Consider the following 15,431-nt stretch of genomic DNA (forward strand, 5'->3'; position numbering starts at 1 on the left):
ATATTAATATACTTTTTACCTCTGTGATTACCTTGTATCTAGGAACCTTCTTCCAGCCCCCTGATCATATAACTGTGACTGTTTGTTTATTATCTTTTGTCTTAAATTTAGCATTGTTTTGTGCTAAATCTTAAATAACCCCCTGTGCCTGAACACAGTGTTATCTATATGGCCCACTTGTACTTTCTGTCTTTGTGTTGAAAAGAGATTTAAAAAGCATGTGATAAGGGGTAGCCCTCAAAGGCTTAGAAATTAGCATATGAGTCTGCCTATGTTTAGTTTAAACTAAGAATACCAAGAGAAAAAAGCAAATTTGATGATCAAAGTAAATTGGAAAGTTGATTAAAATTAAGTCTTATCTGAATAATGAAAGTTTAATTTATACTAGACTGTCCCTTTAATATCCTCTGAAGGGGGTTTATTGAACAGTTGGGGTTAATTAATCAGTGCACTATCAACATGCTGCTTTGTGTGATTTATTTTTTTTTTTCCTGGGCTAATTGTGGGTTTTTAGCTGGAACAAACGGGTTTCACTTTTTAAGTTTCACTTTCGTTTTTGAAGTGTTGCACAGCTCCTATTATTGCTGTACTTGTAATAACAGGGGAAGTACTGTCTTGCATTCCATGTGACCGGGTGTGGTCTATGTTCATTTCCTCCATTCCGGCTGAGACTTGAACCTGAGGAGAGTGTTTCCTCTGTTAACTGTCTGGGTCTAGGAGGTGGTGAATGCCCCAGCCATTGGGAGTATAAAGGTGCAGTTTTCTATTAAAAAAAAACAACTTTTTATTTGTGTCCTCCTGTGGGTATAACCTGAGCTATGGAGGACTCTGACATGTTAGAAGGTACTCCTTCTGTACTAAATCATACCTGTTTATATTGCGAGGAGTCTGTGGTTTTTCCACCCACTCAATTATGTTCCACATGCCTTAAAGGGACATTAAACCCAAAAATTTTCTTTCATGATTCAGATAGAAAATACAATTTTAAACAACATTCCAATTTACTTCTATTATCTAATTTGCTTCATTCTTTAGATATATTTCTTTCATGTAATTAGCAAGAGTCCATGAGCTAGTGACGTATGGGATATACATTGCTACCAGGAGGGGCAAAGTTTCCCAAACCTCAAAATGCCTATAAATACACCCCTCACCACACCCACAATTCAGTTTTACAAACTTTGCCTCCCGTGGAGGTGGTGAAGTAAGTTTGTGCTAGATTCTTCGTTGATATGCGCTTCGCAGCAGGCTGAAGCCTGGTTTTCCTCTCAGTGTGCAGTGAATGTCAGAGGGATGTGAAGAGAGTATTGCCTATTTGAATACCATGGTCTCCTTCTACGGGATCTACTTCATAGGTTCTCTGTTATCGGTCGTAGAGATTTCTTCTCCTACCTCCCTTTTCAGATCGACGATATACTCTTATATACCATTACCTCTACTGATTCTCGTTTCAGTACTGGTTTGGCTATCTACTATATGTAGATGAGTGTCTTGGGGTAAGTAAGTCTTATTTTATTTGACACTCTAAAGCTATGGTTGGGCACTTTATTTTTAAAGTTCTAAATATATGTGTTTAAACTTATATTTGCCATGATTCAGGGTAATCAGTATTCCTTATTTCAGACAGTTTCATTATTGGGATAATGCATATGAAGGATTATTTTTTCTTACCTTAAAATTTTTCAATTGACTTTTTTCCCTGTGGGCTGTTAGGCTCGCGGGGGCTGAAAATGCTTCAATTTATTGCGTCATTTTTGTCGCAAAAATTGTCATTTCCGGCGCCCTAATTGACGCCGGAAGTTGTTCGTGGTTGCGTCATTTTTTTGACGTTTTTTGTGTTCAGACATTTTTTTGCGCCAACAATGTGGGCGTTATTTTTGTCGGCGTCACCAGATGTGGCGTCATACTTGGCGCCAAAAAATATAGGCGTTGTACTTAGCGCCAATAATGTGGGCGTCATTTTTGGCGCCAAAAAATGTGGGAGTCTTTCTTGTCTCCACCTTTTTTTCACATTATTTCAGTCTCATTTTTCATTGCTTCTGGTTGCTAGAGGCTTGTTCATTGGCATTTTTTTCCCATTCCTGAAACTGTCATTTAAGGAATTTGATAATTTTGCTTTATATGTTGTTTTTTCTATTACATATTGCAAGATGTCTCAACTTGACCCTGGATCAGAATCTACTTCTGGAAAGACGCTGCCTGATGCTGGTTCTACCAAAGTTAAGTGCATTTGTTGTAAACTTGTGGTAACTGTTCCTCCGGCTGTAGTTTGTGATGAATGTCATGATAAGCTTGCTAATGCAGATAGTATTTCCATTAGTAATAATCCATTACCTCTTGTTGTTCCTTCAACATCTAATGCTCAGGCTGTTCCTGTTAATGTAAAATAATTTGTTTCTAAATCTATTAGGAAGGCTCTGTCTGTTATTCCTCCTTCCAGTAAACGTAAAAGGTCTTTTAAAACTTCTCATATTTCAGATGAATTTTTAAGTGACCGTCATCATTCTGACTTGTCTGTTTCTGATGAGGATCTATCTGGTTCAGAAGATTCTATCTCAGATATTGACACTGATAAATCTTCATATTTATTTAAGATGGAATTTATTCGTTCTTTACTTAAAGAAGTGTTAATCGCATTATATATGGAGGAGTCTAGTCCTCTTGATACTAAATCTACTAAGCGTTTAAATTCGGTTTTCAAAACTCATATAGTTATTCCAGAAGTTTTTCCTGTCCCTGATGCTATTTCTGAAGTAATTTCTAGGGAATGGAATAATCTGGGTACTTCATTTACTCCTTCTCAAAGGTTTAAGAAACTGTACCCTGTGCCATCTGATAGATTAGAGTTTTGGGACAAAATCCCTAAGGTTGATGGGGCTATCTCTACTCTTGCTAAACGTACTACTATTCCTACGGCAGATAGTACTTCCTTTAAGGATCCTTTAGATAGGAAACTTGAATCCTTTCTAAGGAGAGTTTATTTATGTTCAGGTAATCTTCTTAGACCTGCTATTTCTTTGGCTGATGTTGCTGCTGCTTCCACTTTCTGGTTGGAGGCTTTAGCGCAACAAGTGTCAGATCATAATACTCATAGCATTGTTAAACTTCTTCAACATGCTAATAACTTTATTTGTGATGCCATCTTTGATATCATTAGAATTGATGTCAGGTATATGTCTTTAGCTATTTTAGCTAGAAGAGCTTTATGGCTTAAAACTTGGAATTCAGATATGACTTCTAAGTCAACTTTGCTTTCTCTTTCTTTCCAAGGTAATAAATTATTTGTTTCTCAGTTGGATTCTATTATTTCAACTGTTACTGGGGGGAAAGGAACCTTTTTGCCTCAGGACAAAAAATCTAAAGGTAAATACAGGGCTGCTAATCGTTTTCGTTCCTTTCTTCAAAATAAGGAATAGAAGCCTGACCTTTCCCCTAAGGGAACGGTTTCCGTTTGGAAACCTTCTCCAGTCTGGAATAAATCCAAGCCTTTTAGAAAGTCAAAGCCAGCTCCCAAGTCCACATGAAGGTGTGGCCCTCATTCCAGCACAGCTGGTAGGGGGCAGGTTACGATTTTTCAAAGATATTTGGATCAATTTGATTCACAGTCTTTGGATTCAGAACATTGTTTCACAAGGGTACAGAATAGGTTTCAAGCTAAGGCCGCCTGCGAGAAGATTTTATCTCTCTTGCATTCCAATAAATCCAGTGAAGGCTCAGGCGTTATTGAAATGTGTTTCAGATCTAGAGTTGGCTGGGGTAATTGTGCCAGTTCCAGTTCTGGAACAGGGTCTGGGGTTTTACTCAAATCTATTCATTGTACCAAAGAAGGAGAATTCCTTCAGACCAGTTCTGGATCTAAAAATATCGAATTGTTATGTAAGGATACCAACATTCAAAATGGTGACTATAAGGACTATTCTGCCTTTTGTTCAGCAAGGGCATTATATGTCTACAATAGACTTACAGGATGCATATCTTCATATTCCAATTCATCCAGATCACCATCAGTTCCTGAGATTCTCTTTTCTAGACAAGCATTACCAGTTTGTTGCCCTTCCGTTTGGCCTAGCAACAGCTCCAAGGATCTTTTCAAAGGTTCTCGGTGCCCTTCTCTCTGTAATCAGAGAACAGGGTATTGCGGTATTTCCTTATTTGGACGATATCTTGGTACTTGCTCAGTCTTCACATTCTGCAGATTCTCATACAAATCAACTTGTGTCGTTTCTTCAAAGACATTGTTGGAGGATCAATTTACTAAAGAGTTCCTTGATTCCTCAGACAAAGGTAACCTTTTTGGGTTTTCAAATAGATTCAGTGTCCATGACCTTGTCTCTAACAGAAAAGAGACGTCTGAAATTGGTTTCAGCCTGTCGAAACCTTCAGTCTCAATCATTCCCTTCGGTAGCTTTGTGCATGGAAATTCTAGGTCTCATGACTGCTGCATCGGACGCGATCCCCTTTGCTCGTTTTCACATGCGACCTCTTCAGCTTTGTATGCTGAACCAGTGGTGCAGGGATTATACAAAGATATCACAATTAATATCCTTAAATCCCAATGTACGACACTCTCTGATGTGGTGGATAGATCACCATTGTTTAGTTCAAGGGGCTTCTTTTGTTCGTCCAACCTGGACTGTGATCTCAACAGATGCGAGTCTGACAGGTTGGGGTGCTGTATGGGGGTCTCTGACAGCGAAGGGGGTTTGGGAATCTCAGGAGGCGAGATTACCAATCAACATTTTGGAACTCCGTGCGATTTTCAGAGCTCTTCAGTTCTGGCCTCTTCTGAAGAGAGAATCGTTTATTTGTTTTCAGACAGACAATGTCACAACCGTGGCATATGTCAATCATCAAGGTGGGACTCAGTCCTCTGGCTATGAAAGAAGTTTCTCGGATACTTGTATGGGCGGAATCCAGCTCCTGTCTAATCTCTGCGGTTCACATCCCAGGTGTAGACAATTGGGAAGCGGATTATCTCAGTCGCCAAACGTTACATCCGGGCGAATGGTCTCTTCACCCAGAGGTATTTCTTCAGATTGTTCAAATCTGGGGACTTCCAGAAATAGATCTGATGGCCTCTATCTAAACAAGAAACTTCCCAGGTATCTGTCCAGATCCAGGGATCCTCAGGCGGAGGCAGTGGACGCGTTGTCGCTTCCTTGGAATTATCATCCTGCCTATATCTTTCCGCCTCTAGTTCTTCTTCCAAGAGTGATTTCCAAAATTCTAATGGAACGTTCGTTTGTACTGCTGGTGGCTCCAGCATGGCCTCACAGGTTTTGGTATGCGGATCTCATTCGGATGGCCAGTTGCCAACCTTGGTCTCTTCCGTTAAGACCAGACCTTCTATCTCAAGGCCCATTTTTCCATCAGGATCTCAAATCATTAAATTTGAAGGTATGGAAATTGAACGCTTGATTCTTAGTCATAGAGGTTTCTCTGACTCAGTAATTAATACTATGTTACAGGCTCGTAAATCTGTGTCTAGGAAGATTTATTATCGAGTCTGGAAGACTTACATTTCTTGGTGTTCTTCTCATAAATTTTGCTGGCATTCTTTTAGAATTCCTAGAATTTTACAGTTTCTTCAGGATGGTTTGGATAAAGGTTTGTCTGCAAGTTCCTTGAAAGGACAAATCTCTGCTCTTTCTGTTCTTTTTCACAGAAAAATTGCTATACTTCCTGATATTCATTGTTTTGTACAGGCTTTGGTTCGTATCAAACCTGTCATTAAATCAATCTCTCCTCCTTGGAGTCTTAATTTGGTTCTGAGGGCTTTACAAGCTCCTCCGTTTGAACCTATGCATTCTCTGGATATTAAATTACTTTCTTGGAAAGTTTTGTTCCTTTTGGCCATCTCTTCTGCTAGAAGAGTTTCTGAGTTATCTGCTCTTTCTTGTGAATCTCCTTTTCTGATTTTTCATCAGGATAAGGCGGTGTTGCGGACTTCATTTAAATTTTTACCTAAGGTTGTGAATTCTAACAACATTAGTAGAGAAATTGTTTTCATCAGAATTGATTCATCATGCTTATGTGGAGTCGGGTAAATCCCCGCCTCAAAGGATTACGGCTCATTCTACTAGGTCAGTTTCTACTTCCTGGGCGTTTAGGAATGAAGCTTCTGTTGATCAGATTTGCAAAGCAGCAACTTGGTCTTCTTTGCCTACTTTTACTAAATTCTACCATTTTGATGTTTTCTCTTCTTCTGAAGCAGTTTTTGGTAGAAAAGTACTTCAGGCAGCTGTTTCAGTTTGATTCTTTTGCTTTTATTTTCAGTTTTTTTCATTATTAAGATTAAAACTTTTGTTTTGGGTTGTGGATTATTTTTCAGCGGAATTGGCTGTCTTTATTTTTTTTTTATTTTTATTTTTTTTTAAATTTTCCAAAGAGCTTTATTTAGAATAAGAAATAACAATGTTCAAAAAGCATAAAGAGAAAAGAAAGGAAATCATAAAACAACTAAACATGCAGTAACTTATCAAATCAAATAATAATACAAATTTGCATTACAGCATAAAAGAAGTTAAGCGCTCCCATTATGATGTATCCCCTTGAAAGATCATAAGACACAAGGGGGCCACTTTTGGGCCTCCTGGACCAGAGTAATGAGATTTTGGGGGAGAAAATAATATAAGGGATCAGGCCACTCTTAGAGTTAAGGTATTCTAGAGGGTGCAGCAGGACAGATGGTGATAGGGACAACAACAATGTGGCAAGAAGAACTAGAACGTTGCAGACTTAATTAATATTGCTACCAATAGCATATTAGGGAACTAAGGAATATAAGTAGTGTGTTTGTTGAGATTACTCCATGTCTTACCAGAGTGTAGCTGCCACATTCTAGGTGCTGTTCTAGAGTGAATAGAGCTGGGAGGGTAGTGGGACACTTTTAAAGTTATAGGTAAAACTTTACTCCCCTCTAGTGGTGAAACCTGGCATCTGTATGTAATCGTAAAATATGTTTGCAGCAACGATGAACATACATAGATATAGGCATTAGAATTCAAGCATAATGTTCCACAGGACTACAATATATACCCAGAACAAACTCCAGAACATATAGCAACCATATTGCATATAAATAGCCATGTAGGAGACAAAATAGTGAACAAAGGAAAACTGGTAAATGAAATAGTCAACCTGACTAAGTCTGGAACAATTAATGTCTATTCAAAATGTACACTGGCACACTATAAATGTAAACATAGCTCCCGGATAAAGAGTTTTGATAGTGGAAATGAACATGCAGGAGGACAGTCCCGCTAATTAAGTTCATCATAGGATCCGATCAGCCGATACCTGCCTTAATGTCTCTGAGAGTGTACCAATGATCTGCCCTTGCTATTAAATAAAGCCGATGTCTGGAGGGCAAATCTCTAAGGGAACCATGACAGCCTGATGAGATCCAGACGGTTAGTCGGTTGAGCGAGGGTTCTACCTGGATAATACTTGAGGCTTCCTCCATATTTGCTCTTATATCTTTGTGGACATCGCTTGTCTCCTCTGAGTTGCCCCAGGGTTGGCTTGAGGAGCTAGACAGGTGAAGTGGTGCCTTGGCAATGATACCTTTCTCTGCTCCCGGAGATCTGACCCCGGTCTCTGTAACTCGCTCTCCACGCCGTTTTATGGCGTCTCCTTTCCACAATGTGGGTTGCGTAGTAGAAGGAGCAAGTAGTGTAGCTTGCTGGGAGATACTGGGGACAAGATCCTTCTCTGGCTCATGACCATGTGGGGTAGGCATCTCCCTGTCTGTAGAGTGTACATGAGAATCACCTCCTCTGCTTACTTGCTCGTTTTGTCCGTTAGCTATAGTACTCCGATTACTAATTTGTAGAGTAAGTGTACGGAGACTATGTACTTCGTCGGACCATATTTGTGACAATTTCTCGTAATGTTCAGTGAGCAGTCGGGCCACGGACTCCATTATGAAACGGGCCTTAGAATCCATCTGGTCTGCTCAAGTGTAGATATCTTTGCAATCCAAGTCAAGTCCCTTTTTAACTTTTCTTGCGTGTAGCTTTAGTAGAATCTCTCTCCACTAATTTTGGGGCAGCGTTAAATATCTGCCTGGTAACCCAGTTTCCCGGGGGGGGGTAACATGCGGCAGCCCTGGTCACAAAGATGAAGGCCCTGCAAGCAATGGCGCTCTCTTCATGACTCAGCCAAAGAACATAGGCAGTTAGCAATCCCGATACAGGTCTGATCTTCAATATTCTTCAGGCTGTTATAAAGTATGGGAATTCTTAAATTTTTAAGGAAATATCCTAAAATAGTGGCTATGAAAATGAATTAAAGTCAGGAGCTCCTCTCAGATGCGTCCTGCCGCTTCAGCTATAAACTCCGCCCCCCTGGCTGTCTTTATTTTATCCCTCCCTCTCTAGTGACTCTTGCGTGGAAGTTCCACATCTTGGGTATTTATTATCCCATACGTCACTAGCTCATGGACTCTTGCTAATTACATGAAAGAAAACATAATTTATCTAAGAACTTACCTGATAAATTCATTTCTTTCATATTAGCAAGAGTCCATGAGGCCCACCCTTTTTTGTGGTGGTTATGATTTTTTTGTATAAAGCACAATTATTCCAATTCCTTATTTTGATGCTTTCGCTCCTTTCTTATCACCCCACTTCTTGGCTATTCGTTAAACTGAATTGTGGGTGTGGTGAGGGGTGTATTTATAGGCATTTTGAGGTTTGGGAAACTGCCCCTCCTGGTAGGAATGTATATCCCATACGTCACTAGCTCATGGACTCTTGCTAATATGAAAGAAATTAATTTATCAGGTAAGTTCTTACATAAATTATGTTTTTGTTAAAGAAATAACAGTGCACATGGGTAAACCAATCACATGAGGCATCTATGTGCAGCCACCAATCAGAAGCTACTGAGTCTATCTAGATATGCTTTTCATGAAAGAATATCAAGATAATGAAGTAAATTAGATAATAGTAGTAAATTAGAAAGTTGTTTAAAATGGTATTCTCCATCTGAATCATGAAATAAAATATGTGGGTTTAATGTCCCTTTAACACCGTTATAAAGTCTAAGTAGGGAGACAAGTCTGCTAAGGCTCTTAGTTCCTCTGAGCCATCTACCTCTCAGGACTCGGCGTCCTTTAAGATTACTACCCTTGCTACATTATCCACTCAACATGCAGTTCCCCGTAGCACATCTAATCCTCCATCCGGAGGGGGCCTTCTTCCTGCAGACTTTGCTGTGCAGTTAGAAGCGGCGGTGTCTGCGGCCCTCAGTGCTTTACCTCACTCTAATAAACGCAAGAGAAAGATTAAACATAGCTCTCCTGACCAGGAGTCATCTAAATATTTATCGGATTTAGCTATTATGACCCAGTTATCCTATGATGAGTTAACCTCTGTAGCCTCAGAGGGTGAACTCTCTGGGTCGGCGTCCTTAGCGTTTAAGCCTCCTGCTGCGGAGGAACTGTCCTTTAGATTTAAAATTGACCACTTGCATTTTTTTATTAAAGGAGGTTCTGTCTACGTTAGAGGTTCCAGAGGCCGCGCTGCCTGAGGAACCTATTATACTAAATTAGACAGAGTTTACGAAGACAGGAAAGTTCCTTTTTACTTTTCCTGTGCCGGTTAAGATGGCAAACATTATTAAGAACAAATGGGAAAGAATTTGCTTCTTCCTTTTCCCCCTCATCTATTTAAAAAAAAAAAAAATGGTCCTGGACTCTCAACTGGATTTGTGGGGCTCCATTCCTAAGCTGGATGGTGCTATCTCTACGCTTGCTAAACGTACTACTATACCTCTTGATAATAGTTCTTCGTTCAGAGAGCCGATGGATAAGAAAATGGAAACCTTTCTGCGAAAGATGTTTCAACATACAGGATTTTTGTTTCAACCGGCAGCTGCAGTTGCCGTAGCGGCTACCTACAGGTGCGACTCTTTGTCAGAACTCATTGAGGATATTCTTTATTTTCCCTTCAAGGGAAAGATTTTATTTCGTTCAGGCCTGGACTCCATTATTTCTACGGTTATCAGAGGGAAGGGTGCCTTCCTACCGCAAGATAAGAACAACAAGTCTAAGGGGCGATAATCTTCTAATTTTCGTTCTGACAAATCCCAATATCTATTCTCCTTCAAGCCTGAGCAACCCAAGAATACTTGGAAGCCGGCTCAGTCCTTGAATAAATCAAAGCAGAATAAGAAGCCCGCCAAAAACAAATCGGCATGAAGGGGCGGCCCCTGATCCAGGATTGGATTGTGTAGGGGGCAGACTGCCTGTCTGTTTTTTCAGACGCCTGGTTCAAGGACGTACAGGATCAGTAGGTCCTGGAGGTGGTATCTCAGGGATACAAGATAGGCTTCAAATCTCATCCGCCAAGGAGCAGATTCCCTCTCTCGAATTTGTCTACCAGACCAGAAAAGAGGTATGCCTTTCTAGGGTGCGTTCAGGATCTATCCTCCTCTAGGAGTTGTTGTCATGGTGCCTATCGAACAAAGAGGTTTGGGCTTTTATTCAAACCTTTTCGTGGTCCCAAAGAAGGAGGGAGCTTTCCGCCCAATTCTGGACTTAAAGTGCTTAAAAAAAATTCTCAGTGTCCCTTCAAGATGGAGACAATAAGGTCCATCCTTCATTTAATTCAGGAAGGCCAGTTTATGACCACTATAGATCTGGACTCTTACCTTCATGTTCCAATCCACAGGGAACACTTTCAGTTCCTGAGGTTTGCATTCCTAGACCAGCACTTCCAGTTTATTGTCCTTCCATTTGGCCTAGCTAATGCTCCAAGAATCTTTACGAAGGTTCTGGGGACTCTTATAGCTGTTGCCAGAACTCAGGGTATTGCAGTAGCCCCATGCTTGGATGATATTCTGGTGCAAGCACCATCCTTTTGTCTTGCGGAAGAATTCTGAGTCCTTTCTCAGTCTTCTTCGATCACATGGATGGAAGATAAACTTGGAACAGAGTTCTCTTATCCCAAGTACCAGGGTGGAATTCCTGGGTACTAAAATAGACTCCATATCCATGAGGATATTTCTAACGGATCAGAGACGTTGCAAGCTAACTTCAGCATGTCTTGCCCTCCAGACCACCTTGAGTCCCCCTGTGGCTCAGTGTATGGAGGTGATTGGTCTCATGGTGTCCTGCATGGACATCATTCCTTTTGCCAAGTTCCATCTCAGACCTTTACAACTGTGCATACTGAGGCAGTGGAACGGTGATTCAGATCTGTCTCAATAGATTGTGTTAGACAGCCGGTCGAGAGAATTGCTCTCTTGGTGGCTCTGTCCAGATAATCTGTCCCGAGGGACATGCTTCCTAAGACCATCCTGGGAGATTGTGACTACGGATTCAGTTTGCATTGCCTGAGGAAACGACCAGTTTACACGGTCGAGAAACGCGTTGCAGTGATAAGAATAAAATCATTTTTATCTTAAACCGCTTAGAAGTTGTTTCATGATCTATTGCCTTATGGAGATTCAATAAGGGATATCGCTACACTGAGTCTATACCCACGGAGTGGCTACCTTTTGGAGCACGGCTGAGACCGATCCAGAGAAATTCAAGACCCAGCTGACTAATGAGTCAAACCAGTGTACTAACCACTGTTAAGTGTTATGTTAAGTGTTAGCCCGCCTGCTGGCACCAGTCAAGAGTACGGTGCAACACTATCCGGTAAGCCTTTCATCTTATACCTCAAACGGCATTCTCAAGACCTACTTACACTATGAGGCGCCCTCTTTCTTTTCTTTGAATATTTAGATTGTCCCCTGCACCGGGAACAAGAGGAGCTGTCTCCAGTTCAGACCAAGGAAATCTTGTATTCACCGGCTAATCGTCCTTTGGGTGAACTTTTAACTTCTTTCTTTTTTGGTATTACCATTGCAGATTTTATCTAGACATCCGATTAAGAAATATATACCAATCATTATTATTTATCTTTCCAATATATCAGCGCGCCCTTTTAAGTTCCCCCTCTGGGAATTTATAACATTTATACCATAATGTTTCTTCTACTTTTCCTTGTTCCCTCTGCAGAACGACTGTGGTAATGAGGAAGTAGGAGGGATATTTAAACCTTTGGCTGGGGTGTCTTTGCCGTCTCCTGGTGGCCAGGTGTTATATTCTCTAACAGTATGGAATGAAGCCGTGGACTCTCCCTATCCAGAAAGAAAGGGATTTATCTGGCAAGCATAAATTATGTTTATGTATTGCTGATATGTTCCAATAAAAGAAAAAAAGGTGGTGGTGGGGGGGGGGGGTTGACCATTTACCTCTGCCTTTTGAATGCATGCTCCTGTGAATCAATCTTGTGTCAGTTCTAAATGACTGCAATGTATTGAAATTGTATTTAACAAAAAGCATTCACTTCTGCATACTGTGACTAAGTTTGTATTTTTTGTCACACAGAACTGAATGATTTCATCATCCAACTTGATGAGGAGGTGGAGGGTATGCAGAGCACTATCTTAGTTCTGCAACAGCAACTTAAAGAGACCAGACAACAATTATCTCAGTTCCAACAGCAGCAATCTCAAAACTCAGGTAACACTAGGACTCAATCAGAGCATAAAGAAGAGGGAGAACCTTCTGGGAAAGACTGCAACAGACTGCCAAATGGCCCTAGCAATGGTGGCTCCTCCCATCAGAGAACTCATAGTTCAGCTGTGCTTTATAGGGAGGGCAGCAGCACAGAAGAGGACTTTCCAGCATCTCCAGGCAATGAGGGCAAGCACTCAAACCACTCAGGAGACAGAACTGGTAGAAGTGGTAGCAGCTACTTGAATCAACTTAGTACTGGCTATGAAAGTGTAGATTCTCCAACTGGCAGTGAGAACTCTCTCACACATCATTCAAATGACACAGACTCCAATCATGACTCTCAGGAGGAGAAGCCCATGAGTGGTAAAAGCAGAACTGTCAGCTCACGTCACATTCAGAATGGCCTGGACTCCAATGTAAACGCTGTTTTGTAAGAAAGAAGAAAACATACTTTATTTTGAGACTTACTTTTTTTTTTTTTTTTTTATACGGCATTTACTTTCACAAGACATTCTGTCCATTAATATTACATAATTTGTCATATTTGCCTTGCTGAGGTTTTCCCCTTTAATTGTTGCTTAAAGTAGTACCTCTGCCAAGTTGGACATTTTAACAGTTAATAAGTTGGAAATTGTTTAAAAAAAAGTGTATGTGTGTGTATAATTATATATATATATATATATATATATATATATATATATATATATATAATACATACACACTCACACACATTGTTTAGACTTCAGTTTTTTTATGTAAGTTAATAATGAAAAGTTAAAACGATTAAACTATTTCTGAAACTCAACATTTAATGTCTGTACAACTGTTCTAGCAAAACAATGCTTTGCTGTGTCAGGGCATTCTTATGTTTTCATCATATTTAAACCTAATCAAGAACTGTTCATGGTATTGTGAGGGTTTGGCTGCCAAAGTTGACTAAGTAGTTTAGATTATTCACCAACTTGGACCTGTAGACCAGTCCTGTGGTAGTGTCCGTGTTAATTGCAGTTTTCCTCTTTAACATATCTGTACATATTTCTTTTTCTCCTCTTCTGGCTGAATGATCGAGACTTGTGTGCACAGTTACTCAATTTAAAAATAAAAAAAAAGTTGTATCTTGTTTATACATATGACTGTGACTTCATTATTATCTTGCCTGTACTGACCAAACCAAAATAAAGATTTTACAATGTCATCACACAAGGCTTATTTCATTATATTGCCTGTACATGCATAAACATTTTCACATTGCATTTTTATAAAAAAAAAATCTAAATAAAAAATGTGAACTAAAATATAGTAGGCTTAATGTTATTCTGCTTCAGACCTAGATGGAAGTAGCTTTGTCTTATTTTCAATTTGGGACTTAACAATTCTTTTATAGATGACGGTCTGGACACAGTTGCATACATTTGGATTCAAACAAATATTAAAGGACCATTAAATACAGAAAACATGCATAATCAACAAGAGATAATGCAATCACACTCAGAATTTTAAATGAGCGGTAGATTTTGACAAATTTCTAAATTTACTTAAATTAACTGGCCCCCTGTATCATATGGATAGCTATTAGCCATTCACAGACATATATATTCCCTTTGTACTCTTGCACACATCTGGAGCCTCAAAGTATTTATAGAAAAAAAACTGCACTAAATGCTAATTGGAAAGCCTCTTTAAAACGGCATGCTCTATCACAATCAGGAAAGTTAATTTTATCTTTAGTGTCTCTCTCCATCTAAAGGGGAGGAGAGTCCACTGCTTCATTCTTCACTTGTGGGAAATAAGAACCTGGCCACCAGGAGAAGAAAAGACAACCCAGACAAAGGCTTAAATACCTCCCCCACTTCCCTCATCCCCCAGTCATTCTTTGCAGAGAAGTGACGGAAGATTCAGAGTAGTCTCTTATGGAGGGTAGTACTCTTCACAATGGGACTAGCGTTTTAAGTAGTCCTGTCAGCCTCTCAGTAAGAGCATGGGTGAAAGTTAGAGTACGGAGATGCAGGGGGAGTACTTCTGCGAAACCATCCCAACTCATATTAACAGCTCCTTAAGCAATCATTGTGGACGGGTTTCGCTGCCTGCTTTTATTTTCTCAAGTCTGTCAGGAGGGACGCTATTAACCTGTCACATTTGAAGGGCCGTGTCCCTGTTCCACGTTGTTGATTCTGGTAAGATAGTTTCATTATATATATATGTGTGTGTGTGATAACGCAAGAAGACAGGGTCACAGTGTGACTCCTTTTATTTGTATAGAATCTAGGGTAGTACCCTCAGAAGGGGGTTATGGAACAGGGGGGATATTAATATACATAATGTTTGTGTTTTTTGCTGCACTTGTGTGAGATGAGGTTCTCACTGTGGAACAGTTAGAGAGAGATTGAGGCAGGCTTTTTTGGCGTGTCTCTCGCTCAGTGCAGGGGCGGTCCTGCATGGCACTCCATGTGCCCAGGTGTGGCCTCAGTAACTTCCTCTTTCTCGACCTGTGTTCGGAGGAGACGAAAGCTGTTTCTTGTAGTCCAGGTCATTGGAGGTGGTGAGTGCCCCGGCCATTGGGATATAAAGGTGCCATTTAATCAGTAATCAAGTCTGTAATAAAGGCGCAAGCTATGGAGGATATTTTGGAGGATACTCCTTTATCTAAACCTACTAACTATGTATACTGTGAGGATGTTGCGGTGGAACCGCAGTTACAGCTCTGTTCCACATGTTATGACAATATTACTACTTCCAAAAAGAATAAAGTATTTAGTACGACTGAGCCCTCCACCCTGAGAGCCCTGAGGTTTCTCCGACCCGCGAGGTTTCCCTACAAGCATCTCCAATTACACAAGCAGTTCCCAAGGGCACTACTAACCCTCCCGTGGGAGGGGCCCTTTGGCCTCCAGACTTCACCGATCAGTTGCAGACG

The 15,431-nt window shown here is 40.4% G+C and overlaps 1 protein-coding gene across 1 annotated transcript in view; it reads left to right on the forward strand.

The window, feature by feature from the left end:
• Positions 1-13,720, forward strand: part of WTAP (WT1 associated protein) — an 81,883-nt gene extending 68,163 nt beyond the window's left edge. The window contains exon 8 of the mRNA XM_053711172.1: positions 12,386-13,720. Coding sequence (XP_053567147.1) covers positions 12,386-12,951 — 566 coding nt within the window. The 3' untranslated portion in view covers positions 12,952-13,720. The remainder of the gene's footprint in view (positions 1-12,385) is intronic.
• The last annotated feature ends 1,711 nt before the right edge of the window (positions 13,721-15,431 follow it).

The sequence above is a fragment of the Bombina bombina genome, chromosome 4 (genome assembly GCF_027579735.1).
Source record: "Bombina bombina isolate aBomBom1 chromosome 4, aBomBom1.pri, whole genome shotgun sequence".
Classification (NCBI taxonomy): Eukaryota; Metazoa; Chordata; class Amphibia; order Anura; family Bombinatoridae; genus Bombina; species Bombina bombina.